Here is an 18,670-nt window from a genome sequence, read left to right on the forward strand (position 1 = left end):
CAGATACATACATATTAATTTATCTTCCCATCAAACAAGTGTGTGAATATTTTAAATAAACATTTTCGCATCCTTTCCCACTCTCTCTCTCTCTCTCTTGCAGGCAAATTCAAAGAGCAAGCAACCTCAAACTCAGCTTGGCTGCCGGTACTCAATTCGAAAGTGCCCGAACCCAGACCGGGCACATGCACCAACGATACAGCAGCGCTGCCAGATTCGGTGTTAAATTTCATACGCAAACATCCGCTAATGGACAAGGCGGTCGATCATGAATTCGGCAATCCAGTATTTTATAAAAGGGATATCATACTCACCAAGCTGGTGGTAGATAGGTAAGTAAAAAAAAAACAAAAACAAAAAGAAAATTATAAAAAGGAAAACACAAAACGAAAGTTAATTTATTTATGAGAATGGAAAATACATTTTGCATGCACTGTTGTTGTTGCTCAAAAATACTAAAAAAAAAACAAACGGAAAGCCTTTTAAAAAGTGCTTTGTGTACTTAAGTATGCAAGCACATAATCCCACTGCGATGATACCAGTTTCTGTTTATTTATTTATTTTTTATTTTTTTTTTGGTGCTCGACATGGCGTATGAGTAAAATGAAAGACCGTGCAATGACTTTGACGCTGCCAAAAATTGCTTGTAATGTTAGTAATGGTGTTAATGGCGTTGCCAACTGCTACGAGTGGTTGCCATACTATTATTTTGTGCTCTGCCCTTTTTTCGGTATTTCTTTTTTTTTTTAACTTTTTAAATCATTTGCTAACTTGCCACAATTCTGGTTGTCAACTTTTTCTGTGCGGTTATCCGCAGGCAACTAAGTAAGCTGGCAGTAATACTTGTTATTTTCTTGTTGTTGTTATGGAGTTAGCGAGCAAAATAACTATTCATGTTTTTTTTAAATAAATGTACCACATTACGAGCAGCTGTAGAAAGACGTATTTTCCGCGAAAAGTAGTGGCACAGAATGTGAAAAATGGAAAAATACTTGAAAAATAACAAAAAAAAGAAGTAAAATAAAAGAAATAACAAATGCAACTTAAGTCGAAGAACTAACATTGTGGAAAAAGCTCTTTCTTGCGGCGTTCAAAAAAGTTTTTGAGCATAAAGTAGATATGTATGTATGTACATACAAATATACATTAATAAATATTTATAAACACACAAACGTAAGTAGTTTGCCTTATTTACTTTGCCTCCGAACAGTACTATCCCTCTTTTTGGTGCTAAGCTGAAAGTTGTGGTGGGAATGATGTCATAAGGCATAATTTGAGCAGAATTTTTGAACATTTTAAAACATCCTTCCGGGAGTGTTTAAACTTTAAAGCCATTGCAATAACAATTAAACTCATTGGTGAGCTAAAGCCATTCTTCAACGATTTACAACAAGCTACTAGCTTTGTCGCATCGTAGCCGTCGCAGGTAAAATTTTATAGTGGAGCGATAAAACACCATTAAGTAGTATAACTACTACTACTAAGTACTGCTAATTTCAACATACGAAAATACACTTTCATACCCTAAAACAGGAGTAGGTTAAGTAATTCGTAGGAATGCGCTTCCATTACATTCTCTGTGCTTGCAGCAACATGCCCATTATGCGGGAAAATCTTATGAAGCCGCTCTGTACGTTATGGTTGCCAGAATTTTAAAAATGTGGTTGCCAGAATTAGCAATGCAATCGTTAAGAAAGAATTGGCCTTGGGCATTTTTGTAGACGTTGAGGGTTCTTATGGCAATACCGCCTTCGATAGCGAGTGAAACTTGGCTTTAAGTCGTGGAGTAGATTCTGTGCTGGTAAATTGGATTCGCGTAGAGTATCGTTAGGATTATACAGAAGGAGTTAATGGGGACTGTCTTCAGGGCGGTGTGCTTTCTCTCTTGCACTGGTGCTTCTTAATTGATTCCCTGCTGGTCAAATTTAACGGTTCTAATACCTACGCCCAGGTCTAGGCAGATGACAGGCTCTAACGTTGCTTACAGTGGTTAGACGGCCTTGCTACTCCTGCCTCTAACGCAGTCACCTAATCAAATTTTCCCCCAAGTAAAGTACTATTAAGGTGTAATCTTTAATAATGAACTTGTATGGAAGTCTCACGTTGAATAAAAGAAAAATACCTCCCAAGCCTTAACAGCGTTCCGACAGTGAAGACATTGGTATTGAGTCTTGGGTTGTATTTGTTCGAAAGGACTAAAAGTTTTTCACACAGACTGACATCACCTCAAAAATTTACGATATTATTTGTGTGTTTATAAGTTGTTGCAGCCATTTTATTAAAGCACTGCGACAGAAATAATTCACATTAATCCCCAAAATAAAGCAGCTCGCAAATTTCAAGTGTGGCTACAGCTTTTTTTACCACTACTGGGTCAAAGCCAAAATTTATCACCACTGCATGATGATAATTTGGGCGGAACATTTTAATTATGCAGCAACATGCAAAACTGTGAAAAAGCAAAAACATTCAAGAGTTACAACAACAGCGCCATAAACCATAAAAAATAATAAAAAGTAAAAAAAAAAAAAATCCATAATGTTCCTCGTTTTTTTTTGTTGTTTTAACTGCAACACTTTTTAACAAATTTATCACCTGTTTTAATTTCTTCTTCTTCTCGCACTCCCTCTCTCTCTCTCTCTCTCCGTTCTTCCGCTGCTATCTACTACAGAATTCGCATCGACAAACTAAATCAAGAGTATCTGGTGTATTTCGTGGGCACCAGCACCGGCCTCATCTACAAAATCGTGCAATTCATACGCTACGGTCAACGCTTCTCCAATCTGCTCGACGTGCTGGAGGTGGCCTACAATGAGCCGATACGCGAGATGGGGTTGAGTCAGAAGACGGGCTCATTGTACTTGGCTACGGATCACAATGTGAAGCAAATCGATTTGGCGATGTGCGCCCGCCGCTACGATTCGTGTTTCCGCTGTGTGGCCGATCCGTATTGCGGCTGGGACAAGGACGCGAGCACCTGCAAGCCATACCAGCTGGGACTGCTGCAGGTGAGTGTGTGAAATGAAGCGAAAATAATACGTTTGTAGTTTGTGTGTGTGTGTGTGTGTGTGTGTGAGTGTGAGCTGAAAAGCGATTGATTGCGACCGCTGCTGTTGGTGTCAAGGCAAATATGCCATTCAATGCTTAAATCAACATTTCTCTTGACACTTTTACACTTTGTTACATTCATGCTTTCACTCAATCAACATTTCGGTTTTTGCATTTTCATTATCTTTTGCAGTATTTTTTTGTGTTTTGCATTTCGATTTTTTCGTAAAACACACAAATTTTTACACTTTTACCTTAGAGCATCATAATAACATTGAACATTTTTTCTTTTTTTTTTTGATTTTACATTTTCGTTTGCCTTCATTTGCCGCAGGATGTTGCCAATGAGACTTCCGGTATTTGTGACACGAGCGTTTTGAAAAAACGCATCACCGCCTCGTACGGCCAGACACTGCATCTGTCGTGTTTCGTCAAAATCCCTGAGGTGCTGCGGCAGAAGTCGGTGCGTTGGTATCACCATTCAACGGAGCGAGGACGGTAAGTGTGTAGACACAAAATTTTGTTTTATTATTCATATACAGTAGGTATTTTAAGTTTAAGTCAACAAGAAGAAAGCAACGGAAATTTAGTAGAAGAATCAATGTACTTAGGTATGAATATTTCTGGAGTTATTGCTATAAAATTTATTTATTATAAAAGTTCCAAAAGAACTTCTGGTATAAAGATTAAGTAATGTTAACTTTGCTTGGGGCTTCTAAACAGAATGTATTCAGGTTAGCCGTAAAAGGAGGACTCCTCACTGGAATAAAATTTGTCCTGGACAATATTGTATTTCTTCGGAAAAAATTATTCAAATATTGCAATTAAATACCCTGCAGATATTTTTTTATTTGTCTATTTATTTATTGATTCCTAATAACTTGGTCGCATGTCTATTTTAGTTATGTTTCCTATGCCAGTTTGACCGAAATTTCTTCAGAATGTATTCTTAAAGTTTTCAATGTTTGGGTATAAAATAATGGTCAATTGGATATCTAGCTTTGATTTAAAAATATTTTTTTATTTAATAATGTTAAGGGAATTTGTTATTTAGCATTACGCTTACCCCACACCTCTTCTCATGCAAATTATGTCGAAAAAAAGAGGAGTACCTCTCTCAGTGAAACAAAGGGAAAACAAAAACTTAGAAAAAAGAGGTAATGTTAGTTAACAAAAATATAGTCAATATTTTAGCCGACTCAGTATCTCAGAATTCTATAAAAAATATATTTTGGAAGCCAATTTTTTACTCTCCGATTGAGTAATATGCTAGGTTTAAATGTTCATATTTTGAGTGAAAATGTACTGTGTATACATACATACATACATACAAAAAAATGCTCGTTGAATTTATTACGACAAAAATTGGTATTAAAAACTTGGCAACCCTCAAAGAAACATTTCTGGGTTAAAATTCTCAAAAGTAGCTTTTTTTGATATCCATATCAAATTATTTTTAGTTGAATTTTGTAGAATCGGAATACACTTGTGGTCCCCTCATTAAGCCAATTGACATTTTGTCTAGTTTTGGTATTTTTCTTTTGTTTATTTAATGTTTGTATTTTATTTTTTTATAAAAGTTTAGCACTTTACCTAAATAGTGCCACATAAATCCACATTTCAAGCTTCGTACAAAAATTATGAAAATTCAATAAACTTTAACATTTGCACCCAAAAATGTTAAACTTTTTATTTAGAATTTCTAGAAAAATTCTGGGTGTGCCGTTTTGTCACTCATTAAGTGTTAGTAAGGTAATGCATTAGTTTTTCTCGTCTTTCACAATGCCAGAGATGTAGGAGAACTCCACTGGCATTTCCTCTAGGGCAAGTGTTCGTCCACCATAGTTAAACTGCAGGCCACTTCATTCTTTTTGTGGCTGTGGTTTCCTTTAACCGTTTGTCACCATTTTATTTGAATCAGTTAAAGTTCTACATTTTCATTTTCAAAGGCGATACAATTTTTGAAATCTTTAAGTTAACACAATTCTTGAGCCCGTAAATCCATAAAATATTTTTAATACATTTTTAATGGAGCATTATAGCATCTCCACTTTAATTTCAGTTTAATTGAGAAATTTTCCATTGAAACGAAAATTCGTATGAACTTGTGAATGTATATAAATAAATATTTAAATAGCCAAAAACTTTTAAGTTCATTGGTTTACTTTAAAACTCAAAACTTTATCAAATTAAGTTTCAAATAGCTAGTTTCTCTATCGAAATAAGCTCGCAGGAATTACGCGCTGTAAAATGTAAATTTCGTGCGTCAGCAGCAGTTGTTGCCATTAAAAATGCATAAAGGGCGTAGTTTGTAATTGACACCATCGCGGCGCAGCGCCATCCCCTTTCGTGCAAGACATACAAATTGTCACCCTGTAAATTTTCATGCAACAAAAGAAAGCTTAACACACTTTCCCAACATTTGCGCGCACTCATAACTTTTTAATAATCGCAACAACTGTTTAGAAATTTTTCATATTCTTTTAATTCGCTGGCAAATGGTAAGACATATTGGACTCAGCGTATGCAATACGCCTCACACCGCGCAGGTATGCCACACTAATACACTGTGCAACCCTCGTACTTTTTTCAGTAATTTTAAATTGAGTTTATCAATGAAAAAGTTAGCTGACAGCAAAAGTGGTTCGTATGCGGGGGCTATGTGTCTGTCTACCTGTTTATTTGTTGGCAGGCTATAAAGTATGCAACATGGAAATATGTGTATTATAAATATTCTTAACTCGAAAAAAGTACTTAGAAATGGCTTTGGTAAATGGGTCCTTGGAGACAACAGCTGTTTCACACAGCGGTACATCATCATCAGCGGGAAAAGAAGTGCGTGCGTCTGTGTGACAAGCACAATCCAATAAACACAAACATTGCAGCGCAATTGAAATAACGTAGACGTCTTTTTTTGGGTGCTCATCACTGGCTCGAATGGTAGAATTTACTTTGTTTGGAACACCCCTCGGTGCGGAAGCTCGCGATAATTCAACTTCTTGATGGGCTATTGAAAGCGATATATACGCGAACGCGTATAAGCATCTCGACGTGTGAGGCGGAGATCCGGCGTAATGGAAATCAGCATTGAAAGCAAATATGTAATAAAAGCAGCAACGAATTTAACTTCGAAACTCCAAGCGAAAGTCAGCCAATAGCCACGAACCGAAGGCATCCAACCGAAGCGAAGCAAAAATAGTAGGAATGAATAAAGCCCAAAAAAAAAAAATAAAAATCCTGTAGAAAAAATCGCCCTTTCAATATCCCGCGACGCAGCGGTAAATTGACACTTCAAATTGCTGAAGTCTGCTTTTTGGCGTTTACGCTTATTTGCCTTGCAGCTGCCGCCGTCGCTGGCTAGACGCATTTTTTGCTTTTGCGAAGAGGAAAAGCACAGCGAGTGAACATTTTTATGTGGTTAAGACGCTTTCCCCCTGCCATTAGCAACACTCCGAAGACGTTTTTAGATATTTTAAAGTTATGGTTTCATTTGATGGAAAAACTTTTTATCTAAGTTGCCATCGCATTGCCTGTACAATGGCATTGGAAACGCAAGGGATTCGCGAATTCGAATCGAAGAAATGAAAAGTTTTCAATTTTAAATATATTTTTTTTTTGGTTTTTTTTTCACTTTTCCGAAGTATTTTTTACTTTCATAGTTATTTGTGTCTATTCGAATGCGCAAATGCTTTGTGTGCTGTGCGGAAATGGAGGTGTACGCATTCCAAAGCAGCAAAGGACGCGTACACGCTCCAGAAGTTGAGTGAAGTTTGTTGACACAACTAAGCTAATGCAGAGCAACATAGTTTTGAATCACGATGTTGGCAGAAGTAAAAATTGATTTCTATGACTGAAATTAGGAAAATTCAGAGGATGCAAGTTGCGAGTAAATATTATCGCGGAGGGTGTATATGTATGTATGTATGTGTATGTACGCACGAGAGCTTTTCGTTAGACGCTGCACTGTCAGCACGCATTCCTACGCCAGTTGTCTGAAGTTTTGGTGTGGGAAAGGGCGAAGGGAATTGAAATTTTCATTGTCTTTCTAATGATTGCGCTAAAAAAAGTACACTGTAAAAATTCAAAGCTTGGTTGTGAAATATAAATGTTTTTAAGGTTCTGGTTGGTAACAGTTGATAATAAAATGAATTTTTCCTTTTTACCGACAGTTTCGGTAATAGTCTTCTTTAGCTGATCGATGGAAAGCCCATTCTTCTGGCATACATACATATATCCCAGTCATGCAAAGAGCACGGATTTTTTCCATATATTGGAGAAGAAGCTCGTCCAAGCACTAAGAAAAAGGGCACGCACCAAAATGTTATTATTACTATTCAATTTTCATGGATGAGGAGAGCGTTGCTTGATATTTATTCAGCGTTTAGACTTTTATTTTAAGATATTTCTCACCAAGATGATATCCAAATATCTATCTTCATCCGCTGGTGTGAGTATGACAGACAGCATGTATCTGAATGGGAGATTTAGTTCATCTTTCGGAAGAGAACCATAATGACCGTAGGATGAATTTACGCTTAGACCGCTTCCCTTGGTTCAGGTATTCCCAAAAATTAAAGAATGTTGTGTAATTTCACTTCGAACTACAGTTCAGTAGCATAAGCTTTAGTTGGACTCTTCTGTTTTTTTAGTTTCAAAAACCGATATTTTAATACATATATGAAGTCACTGCAGTGGTAAGAGAAACCCCCGAAAGTTCCCAATAAAATTCAATATAAATATTTTTCGTTAAATATTTTTGGCAGTGCAGAAACTGCTTTTCGCAGTGCAATGCGCCAACAATGTTGGTATGAAAATGTCAACCAATAAAATGCCACATCTTCGACTGTACACATAAATTTCCATTAAAATCGAGAACAATAAAAGTTTAGGCTATAAATGTCAGCGAATGTCAAACATAAATGCGAATAAATTTCCTATTGGAAAACTAAAATTTAGAACTAACTTCTAACTTTCATTGCAGCTATGAAATAATTTACAGTCCCGCAAAGTACATTGAAACCTCAGAGGGTGGTTTGGTGATTATATCGGTGAATGAAGGCGATGGCGGACGATATGACAGTTACCTGGATGGTACGCTGCTGTGCAGTTATAGCGTCAATGTCGATGCGCACAGGTGAGTCAGTGGGTGCAAAAAATAAAAAATAAAATATAAACCAAATACAGCAATGAAGAAGGAGCAGCTGCTTTCACTGGAAAAACAATTTAATTTGTTTGCAATGCAATATTGGAACAGTAACTTTAACTTATCTCAGTGAAATTTTAACTGAAATTTAAATAAATTAATTTATTTATGATTTGCCAAGTACGCGTGTTGCCACAGCAACGAAAACAAAGTAGAACGGGCAAAAACAGAAGGCACTGTTTATTAATAAACTCACTACAGAGCGAAATTGTTTGCAGGTGTGCAAGTTAAAGCATGCTGTGACGCCTTTAGTAGCATACCTTAAGGCGCCGTTGGGTGCTTTTACTTCTGTATATATTTGAAAGCATTTATAGGTAAAATTTTCTGGCGCTTTAGCGTCAACAACAAATAAACGACATTTCAATGTCTGAGTCACACGCACACAACCACACATATACCGGCGTGCACACATTGCGCTCATCATCCCGGTTTTAAGCTTTAATTAAAATTCAATTTTACGTTTGTGACAAGCTGCTATTTGTTGCTGCTTTCATTTTCATTACAATTTCCAGTTTTCATTTTCGTTTTCCATTTCATGCTTTCATTTACGATTTATTTGTTCGTTTGCTCAGCTACCCACACCCTTGCTTGCAGTATACATACATACATTCATACGTTTTTCCTCGCAATTATGAACGCCCATCCTTCCGAGCGCTTAATTTCCGTTTCCTTTCCAATATGCTCAACGATCGAGCGTCGAATGCGATAACATTCAAAACATTTGCTATTCACCATTTACTACCTACCTACTTACCATACACTGTACCTACTTTTCTCGCTTTAAGTTACGCGCCGCCGCTCGCAATTTTAATCTTTTGCACTCACGCGCTTACCATTCGCACGGCTGTCCGCAATTCGCAACGCTTTCTGTTGCGCGCTCGCTACACTCGTGCAACGGGGTACCCAAAGCGGATATTTGTATGTGGCATTTCCACGCCTTCATCCCGGCGCTCTGCTGACTTGCACATTTTGCGTCTTTGCATCAGTGTTGCTAATGTCTGTCTGTTAATTTATTTTCCAGAAATTATTTGTTAATTCCTTTTACACCGTCGCGCAAACCTCTTCATTGCTGTACGGGTGGGTAGATGGTACATCCATTTTGTGGGGCATTATTTCATTTCGTCATTTCGTTCGCACGTATTTTAATGTTTTTAATAAAATTGTATTTTCTCACTCCTTCCTTTCGGCTCCTTTTCAATTTACGCTCTCTTTTTCTTTATTTTTCTTACAGATGTACGCCGCCTTCGAAGAAAAACGATTACCAGAAAATTTACTCGCATTGGTGTAATGAATTCGAGAAATACAAGTCGGCCATGAAGCAATGGCAGGCCAAGCAGGAGGTAAGTCGTTGGAAAGCGTTTGCATCGCGCGAACCATTCATCTCCTCATAAGAATTTGTATGTGTTACCTAAATGAATAAGTAGATATACGAAGAACATGTACCTAAATACTTTTCTTCGTTTGCAAACATTACCTTGCAACATTGACACACTTAAATATTTGTATAAGGATGGACTTTACTTCGTCATTGGTGTCTTTCTTCAACCCACCCTTGAATTTGTTTAACAGTCCTGTAATTCGTTTACTGCAAGACACACACACACACACACACACACACACACCCACACGAGAAAAAGTAATTAATTTTTTAATGTTTTCTCAATTTTATTTCACTCGACAACGTATTTCGCATTTGGAGTTTCTCTCACAAAACATTTTTAAACATCACTTTGGGCAATTTTACTCCGCTTAGAAAATACAGTGATTTAGTTCAGTCGAATGTAGAAAGAATATAAATATAGAAAAATATAAAAAGTAACTCATTTTGAAAAAAAAGTCTCGAAGATGAATCTGTAAATATCGGCATCTTTCCATATAAGATCATTTCATAGACTGTAGAAAGCAAAGCTATGACCAAAATGTAGATAGTATGAAAGCTATATAAATAAAATTCTAAGTTTGACACTAATTAGGTTTAGCTCCTTAAAAACACAAAATAACTCAAAATGTGCTTACTATTTCTTTAATTAGTATCAAGCTTTTGTACCTACCAAATCATTTTTATTGTAGTTTCGGCTAGTTTAGTCATTTCTTGGTAATAGGGCTGTAAACTTTCGTCTTCCAATTTGTACTAATGAAGATCGACGGAATTAAAAAATCCAATTTAATGACATACAGCCTGCGTTGTCTGAACTTGCATTTCATTGATTATCGTTTCATTCAGAGAGTTTCAAAAATAACCTAAGAAATTCTCAGCAATGGGACTGTAAATAAGTGGCTTAAAAGATGCGACTAAAATTATTTTGATTCAAAAATTTGTTTTTTTTTTTTGTTATTTTATGGCTTTACAGCAATTATATTCAACAATTTTAACTTAATTTGGGTATTACACTTGTTAAATCTTGGTATCGCCAATAATGATATTTGTCTGCGAGTCAGTGGATCCTGTTTTAGTTTTGAGAATTTTTTTTTAAGTATATGCAATTAATCGAATTCGGAGGAGATTGCTATCTTTTGGGGGAAAAAAATGTATCGATAATATAAAACAATTAAGACTTCAAATATCTGCCATACATGTCCCACCGTGCAACACGTCAGTCACACCACCACACTTACAACTGTGGTCATTTCCATGAAATATGTGTGCTGTGCTGTGACCTGCCACACTTCTGGCCAACGCACAAGCAATCACCCCACGCCTACAATCGTACGAAAGCTGTTGTTTTAGTAGTTTACAAAAATGTAAGCGCATAAAATTTAATTGCGTGAAATTTAACGTTGCTAATTGTTTTAATTAATTTTTTTTTTATGTTGCTCCAGTCGTAACGTAGGCAACTGAATTGGCTAGCAAGGGGGGGAATGATGTCAGCCTCACGTAGTCGTAATTATCCGCTTTATAGCTCACAAACATCTTAGCAAAAAGTTGTTTGATGATTTTACGCTTAAGCGCCAAAGTGCATTGGTGTCTGTGATTGGGCGTGAACATTGACAGGTGTTGCCGCCGCTTGGCGCAGATTTCAAATTCCCTTGTCGTAATGCGCTCCGCCGGGGCACAATTGGTTAGCTAGCAATCGGGGCGCTCGCTCCTTTCTGCCTACCCCATCCACCCCAGCAGTAAACATACGAAACTTAATTAACGATTTCACGCTAACGCGAGTGCGTACAAAATTCATTACCTTACATTTTAAAATTTATGACATTTTTGTATTAATTTTTGGTTGTTTGCAAAGCCTAAGTATATTTGTATATTTGCTGTTGCACGACTAACAAGCGGAAAATCTAATTGAAACTTTTGTTTTACTACTTTTTTGTCTCTGTAGCAATGCAATTTGAAGGAGAAGGCGAATGGAAAGCATATAAATGAAGTCTATAGTAATGATGCTGTGGTCTGACCGCCAGGTAAAAATTTACACTTTCATAAACTTATTTATGGTTTTGTTAGTAAAAAAATTTAGAAGGCAGCTCAGGAAAGAGCCTAGGAAATCATTTCTAATAATAGTTAATGAAGAAGTATAGCTGAATTTAGGCAAATTTACTTACTGATACTCATTTCATTGGAAGGAGCATAGAATTTGAAGTATTCACAATGCAAACGCTCTACAACTAATAAGCCACTTAAATATTAGAAAAAACGTGGTTCAAATATCAGGCCGATGTTTTGTATCATTTATACATTTACTTGATTCAATTATTACTTCCGAGAATACTTTTTTCTTAATTTGTATGAGCACTTCGATGGGACTTCGTTGAAATCTGATTAAATTCCAGGAAATCGAGATCACGAAAATATATGGGAAATCCTGCTGGAATTCGAAAGATTTCGTGAATGTAGTATCTATAGGAAAACAAGCACAAAACAAAAAATTAAAATATCAATATCAAAACGGGTGCCTACATACATACAGTAAGGCAGTAAGAAATTATTTAATTCGCTAAAACTAAAAAAAAATGTATGCTAATAAAGAGAGTCTATACCAAAAGGATAACTTTTGATCTGACTCTTTCTACCGCAGAATATTAAATATTAGGGTTGCCACATATAAAGGGTGTTTTTTTCAGACCTGTGGTTTTCAAGAGGAAATAAAACGCATATAGTTTAATGTTATGGCGAATAAATTCCATCCGAGGGGTCCAATTTGGAGTTGTTGGAGTAAGTCTGTTCATTATGAAATGGCAAACCAAACTGAGTATATATCAAGTGACAGCTGTCAAAAAGACCAACTCCGAAAAGAAGTATTGCCTCACTGAAAACCACACGTCTAAGAAGAAACACCCTTTATATTTCTATTTTTAACCGAATTCAAAAAAAGGAGGAAGGTTATCAGTTGATCGGAATATATTTTGTATGTATGTTATCGGATAAATTTGGACCACGTGAATCGTTTTCGATAATAACTTTTTTTGTCGAAAATGTGGTACCTCAAATTAACGGTACTCCTAAATTTTTATATAAGCATTGACTTCGGTTTAGCTTATTACTTAAAAATTACTTCTTCCTGATTATATTTCAGATGATTAAAAAATATCCAAGATTTTTTATGATTCGAAGACATTTTTTTTCTTAACTTTTTTCGCAGGTAGCGCGAACAACCACTAAAGACTGACTTTTTAAGCTTTTGAGAGACAATATTTTCGTAATTTAAAAAATTTTAATTTGCTACAAATTCTTGTAACTAAAAAGTTCTACAAAAAAAAATATATCAAACTTCATATAATTAAAGAAAAAATATGAAAATTGTACAGTATCAAAAAACGATAAAAAAGAACACTCACATGGTTAAAAATAAAGCATCCAAATAGAAAATGAGCAGAAGACAAGAAAAACCAACAAAATGTCTGAGAACTCGGAAGAGATCCACAAGCCTGGAGAGCAGCACCAACATTTCGCGATAACGCAGAATAAACTTTTTAACTATATAGAGGACATGAAGCACCATTATGCACATGGAGCCAGTACACACATACAAACACAAAGTTACACATGTACGTACACATAAGGAAGCTTGCGTCGATGAGGACGACAACAGAAAAGTTACTAACAAAGAGATCCTGCCAGAAAAAAAAAACAAAACAAAAACATAAACAGAAATAAGCAACAAATAAACACATAAAAAGAAGAATGCAACAACCGAAGGTTTTAATGCAAACGAGCAAGCAAAAGCGACGGAGAAATATGAAATAATGAAAAAAGAAAACAAAATATATTAATAGAGAATTAAAGAGCACATAGAGTAACCAAGAGAAACCGAAATGTAATGTGAACGACTTAACAATACATATACAACAGCATTTATATATACATATATACAATAAAAAACACACATACATACACTCAAATATATACATTTCCATACACACAAATAACATTTGCCTGCCTGCCTGAAAGTATGCTAAGTGACAGTGGAATGTTTCTGAAAATAAAACCATCAAAAACCACCTAACAAAAATACTCAAATCTATCACTTAATACCACACAATTTAAGAACAAGAGAACAATTGCAAAAATTTTAGATTTTAATAAAATTTGTCATAGAAAAAATAATACTTTAAAAAGCTAGCGCTAGTCAAACGCGCATGCATAATTTTAGGCGAACAAAAACTTAAATTTGTAAATTACTTACATTTAGGAGATTTAGAATTTGTAACTGTTTCATATAAGCAAGACGTATGAGAAGGAACCCTGAGTGTACATACATACATATGTATTCACTGTATGTATGCTAGGAAGTTCTAGAATTAATATAAAATAGTAGAAAGTAAATTAAAAATAAAATGCTAGAGTAGAGATGCGCCGAACAAAAAAAAAAAAGGAAAACAAAATCGTGCAAAACTCTTGGTAACGGCAACTTGGTGATAGACTTAAGAAATGCTTATCTACTTATTAGACATATGGAAAGAGCTGTTAGTGGAGTGAATATCTGTATGGAGTAGACAGTTTTTTTTTTAGCGATTTTAGGGCGTAAGTGATTTTTTTTTTATTATTATTATATTATATACAATATTCTTTGTGAAATGTAAATAGGTATTCAGTTTAGTTTTGAAGTTTTGCTATAGTTTTATTCAATACATATGTCAGAAAGCCTGCCTATACATACATACATAGATATACACATTGAAATCAGATGTGGATTTGCCAGTTTTTAATGCTTCAAATAATCTATATGTATGTATTTGTAAGTATGCTTATTAATAGCCATGTTTAACGTTAAACCAATGTAAATTTTTGTAATATATGAATAAAGTAAAAAAAGAACAAAAACAAAAACAAAAAAAAAACCTAGCATATTATATAATTGTTTATATTCGCTTGTGTTATACGCATTTTACGCAAAACAAACGCGCTTGAAAGTATTGAGACTTTTATATAGAAAACAGGTGAGTGCTGAGGAGATTGGGCTTATGATTTCATATAAGTTTTTAGTTTTGATATCACTTTTTAAGTGGGAATTTCCTGTCAAACTCACAATTCCTGGACGTTATTATTGCATTAAAAAATTTTCGTCACTAGGGTTGCACAAATCTTTAGAGCTATTTCAATTTGTATTAAAAAATTATTCTCAATGTACGCGAAAGCTCTCTGAAGTAAGCTCCGTCTTAAGCGGTATGCATACTTTCAACTCATAGGCCATTCACACTTTTTCCAAATCGTGCACAAGTGGTAAGCAACCAGGAATAAAATATAGCTTCGAAAGCATACCCGTAAAGGGTAAGTAATAAGAGGTTACGTACAGTGCTCGTCTTTACTAAATAAAGAGAAAATGGTAACAAGTTTCACAGGCGCTTTGGGTAGTCAACTTTCAGCAAGATTCAAACCCTGGTGTACTTTGTATTGAATCATTGCCTCTTTTATTCACAAAAATTTAAAAATTTGGTCTCAGATTTTTAGACCACAGTCATTGAAAATTTGAGCAATATCAGAGAAAGTGTTAACAGGAATTAAAAGCTGCATCTTGGTTAAGAGATCCATGGTGCCCCACTGGGTCCAATGAGGGCGGCCCGTTGTGCTCGCCTCGATTTTAAGGGCCATCTCTTCCATTTATTCATTCTGTTAAGGACTTATTGTTATTAATTGTTTTGTCACATAAACCCCTAATTTATTCATATTCCAGATTTTCCCTACTGATCTGCGCCTTCACTCAGAAATTCTCGATAAAAGCCTCAAAACTTTTATACAAATATATGTAACATAATCTTAATAATGGCGCTTTGTTTTCCTAATGTTCATGAAAAGCAATAATAATTGATCGGATAATATATATATATATATATAGTAACAAATACAGCAACAAGAACAACAATGAGAAATCAATGTGAATTTTACCTGCTAATAGTGAGATATATATAGTTATATACCTAAAAAAAAAAAATTTAATAAAAAAGTATAAAGATTTAAGCGAAAGTAAATTACTTACTTAATTTAAGTAAAACATTAATATTTTAATTAGTATAATACACAAAATAACTTAAAAAAATATGTATTGTAAAGTAGTAAGGGGCAGAATAAGAATTCAACTGGAATATGAATTCCCGATTTGACTTCTGTAATTTTTCAATAACAAAGAAGAGTTCGCAGTTTGGTTATGAGTGTGACGCCAAATGATTGCTGGGCTCATACTGAAAGTTGTCTACATATATTAATTTTGAGCTTCATCACTGAAAATTGGGGAACAAATAGAGATTTTAAAATTCCTTTGACCATCACTTTTCGATGTTGATCATGTTAGCATGTGAATCAGTTTTATAAGTTCAAAAAAATAAAAAATACTTTTCCTACTTCCTAGGCCAATTTGCTCAAAAACTTCGAAATCATCTGCTATCAAAATTGAGCATCGTAGTCTTCATAAAAAATATAAAAATATTATCGCAGTCAAAAATGTACAAGCAAGACTTGTGGAAAATATATGCATTCATATGAATAATGTTATTTCATTTAAAATTTGGTGAGGAGGCTAATGGCCTTAGGGGATTTAAATCCACTTCCATGGGTCTATTCTGTCCATTGCCGATGACTTTACCGCAATTCTAGGTACGTTGGTAATGCAATTAAAATTATAATAATATGAAGGTTATGAGATAGTAACAAAATTTACCGGTTACAAGAGTTCACAGAATATGAAAAGAGTTTAAAAATTTATAGGAACTTTATTTATCGGTGACAAAAATTTTCGTAAAATTTCGAAATATGCAGTATGCATATTGACTGATTTGAATTCATTCTTCAAATGTATGTGGCATCATTTGCCAGATTAACATTAAATTCTTTCAATGCCATTCACATTTTTCTGTATCAATATATTTCATTTTCAATTTTCTATTCGCTCAAGAATAAATAACAAATAATGCTTTCTCATTTTCGCTTTAACTAACACACATAAAACATACCTAAATGCTTTCACGAACTGTCCAATATGTAATTGAAATTATCTATACTGCTTATTTATAGAGATAAACACAATTTATTAAGTATGTGAGTAAAGTGAGTGAGTGTATAAATGAATGTGACTAAGGTTTAAGTATTTATAATTTTAGTAGTGTGAAGAGAGAAATTATAAAATATTATACATACGTACAAGTAAATAAAAAAGTAGTAGTTTCAAAACTAATAATGTTCTAATTTTAAGTTAAATTTCTACAAATTGTTCTCTAAAAATATACAATTGTAATATATTAAAATTATGTGAAATGTTTTGTATGACAATCACATGATGATGATGGAAATAATGATTAGATAATGAGTACTAAAAACGTGGCAGAAGGTCGGAAAAACAAAAACGATAGCACATTTGTTGATGGGCAATTAAAAAAGAAATACTATTTTATTCCAAGTTAATCTACAGCGCCAGTTGAATAAAGCTGTCGAGGCACTAAAATAACTTGTGTGAAAAAAAATTCAAAATAACCCTTGGATTGTTTGTATTGCAAAACTTATTTCAGTTAAACTTCTAAAAAGAAAGGGGCCGAAAAGATATTGCGTATAACTGTGGAAATATATCCAATAACTGATCGAATTCCACGGCTCAAAGGAAAACAAAATTATGAAGATATTTTTGAGAGAAACTACAAAAATTCGCATGTAGTTTGTTCATTAAAAATTTAGTAATAATTCAGATAACAATTAATGCTAAATAAATAAATAAATACAAGAGCTAAAATTAATTAAACTTTAATTAGTTGATAAATAAGTACAGAAAGATTTATAAGTAAATAATGAATGATAACTAAAAAGAAAAAAATATATAATACAAATCTTGTAATTAAAATGAAAGTAAATAAATGTGATAAGATTCTTAAAAAATTAATTGTGTTGTTATTTCAAGAGTTTTTGCGAACACGAAACGAACAGTTGGTTTTAAAGAGGTAAGTTATTGTATAAATATATAGTAGAAATGAAGTAAGAGAATCTGCTTCAATGTGGTTATAATTTTAGTACTAGGTGAACACAAAGAGCATCCAAACCTCGCCTAGTTATTTATTTACGTTGGTTCCAAGTGAGACAAAAATAAAAAAGTTATGACAAAAAAAACAACACCAACTTGCAAATGTTTACTTCCACTATCTTTAGTGGGAGCACCACCCAATCACCGCTGTTCTAACTAATAAAACTACACTAAATTATGTATCTGAGTTTGTGAACGTCTTAGACGGTCAGTTTGTAAGCGTCGATTTTAAAATGTAAACATTATAATCTGTACTTGTCTAATGGTTTTTCGAGTATGGCTATATACATTAGGGTGGTCCTTAAAATATCAACATCATGAGGCACCCCTTTATTTTGTTTTAATTAAAAAATAAAGACATACACGAAAATTAAAAAAAAACTTAAAAAAAATTGTTTGGGTCGCTACCATCGTTTGAAAAAATTAAATTTTTTTAATCGTTAAAAATTTCACAAAATGTTTGCTTTTACCAATTATAACGAGTGTATGCATTTTATATGAATAATAGGTCCGTCAGAATCGATACTTGTACGTCAATAACGGAAAAGCATGCGAAGTAAGTGGCGCACGCAACGTAGTGATACGCCACAATGAAGGTGTTGCGTCTGCAAACAAAAATCAGCTTTTCTTTATGGCCGCGTACTTGGTTTTACGCAAGTCACTTTTGCAGATACAATAGCAAAAAATTCAAATTTTTTTCTAATATGTTCACACTTGAGTGAAACGCACGCAAAATACCTATTCTGACGCGGCCATAAGTTACAATAATGTCTTACAGTTTTTAGTTTAAGTATTCAAGTAAATTATTTGTAGAACTTTTTTTGGGATCTTAAAAAAATTTAAATTTTTTTAAATCCTAGTAGACCCTCGAAAAAATTTCTATAAAATTATTAAATTTCCGCGAATTTTTTTATTTTCTACGTAAAACAAAAGCGATGTTCATATTTTTGAGGACCACCCTAATATACATATATGTACATAT

At 34.1% G+C, this 18,670-nt stretch overlaps 1 protein-coding gene across 1 annotated transcript in view; it reads left to right on the forward strand.

Annotated features, from left to right (window-relative positions):
• LOC118743370 (semaphorin-2A) overlaps positions 1-16,006 on the forward strand; it is a gene marked incomplete in the record, with an annotated part of 243,443 nt that extends 227,437 nt beyond the window's left edge. The window contains 7 exon segments of the mRNA XM_036475994.1: positions 104-332; positions 2,672-3,008; positions 3,383-3,546; positions 8,030-8,182; positions 9,483-9,591; positions 11,572-11,650; positions 12,829-16,006. Of these exon segments, the coding sequence (XP_036331887.1) occupies positions 104-332; positions 2,672-3,008; positions 3,383-3,546; positions 8,030-8,182; positions 9,483-9,591; positions 11,572-11,643 (1,064 nt within the window).
• Between the last annotated feature and the right edge of the window lie 2,664 nt (positions 16,007-18,670).

Source organism: Rhagoletis pomonella, unplaced genomic scaffold (assembly GCF_013731165.1).
Source record: "Rhagoletis pomonella isolate Grant_MI unplaced genomic scaffold, Rhpom_1.0 Rhpom_scaffold_00007, whole genome shotgun sequence".
NCBI classification, from domain to species: domain Eukaryota; kingdom Metazoa; phylum Arthropoda; class Insecta; order Diptera; family Tephritidae; genus Rhagoletis; species Rhagoletis pomonella.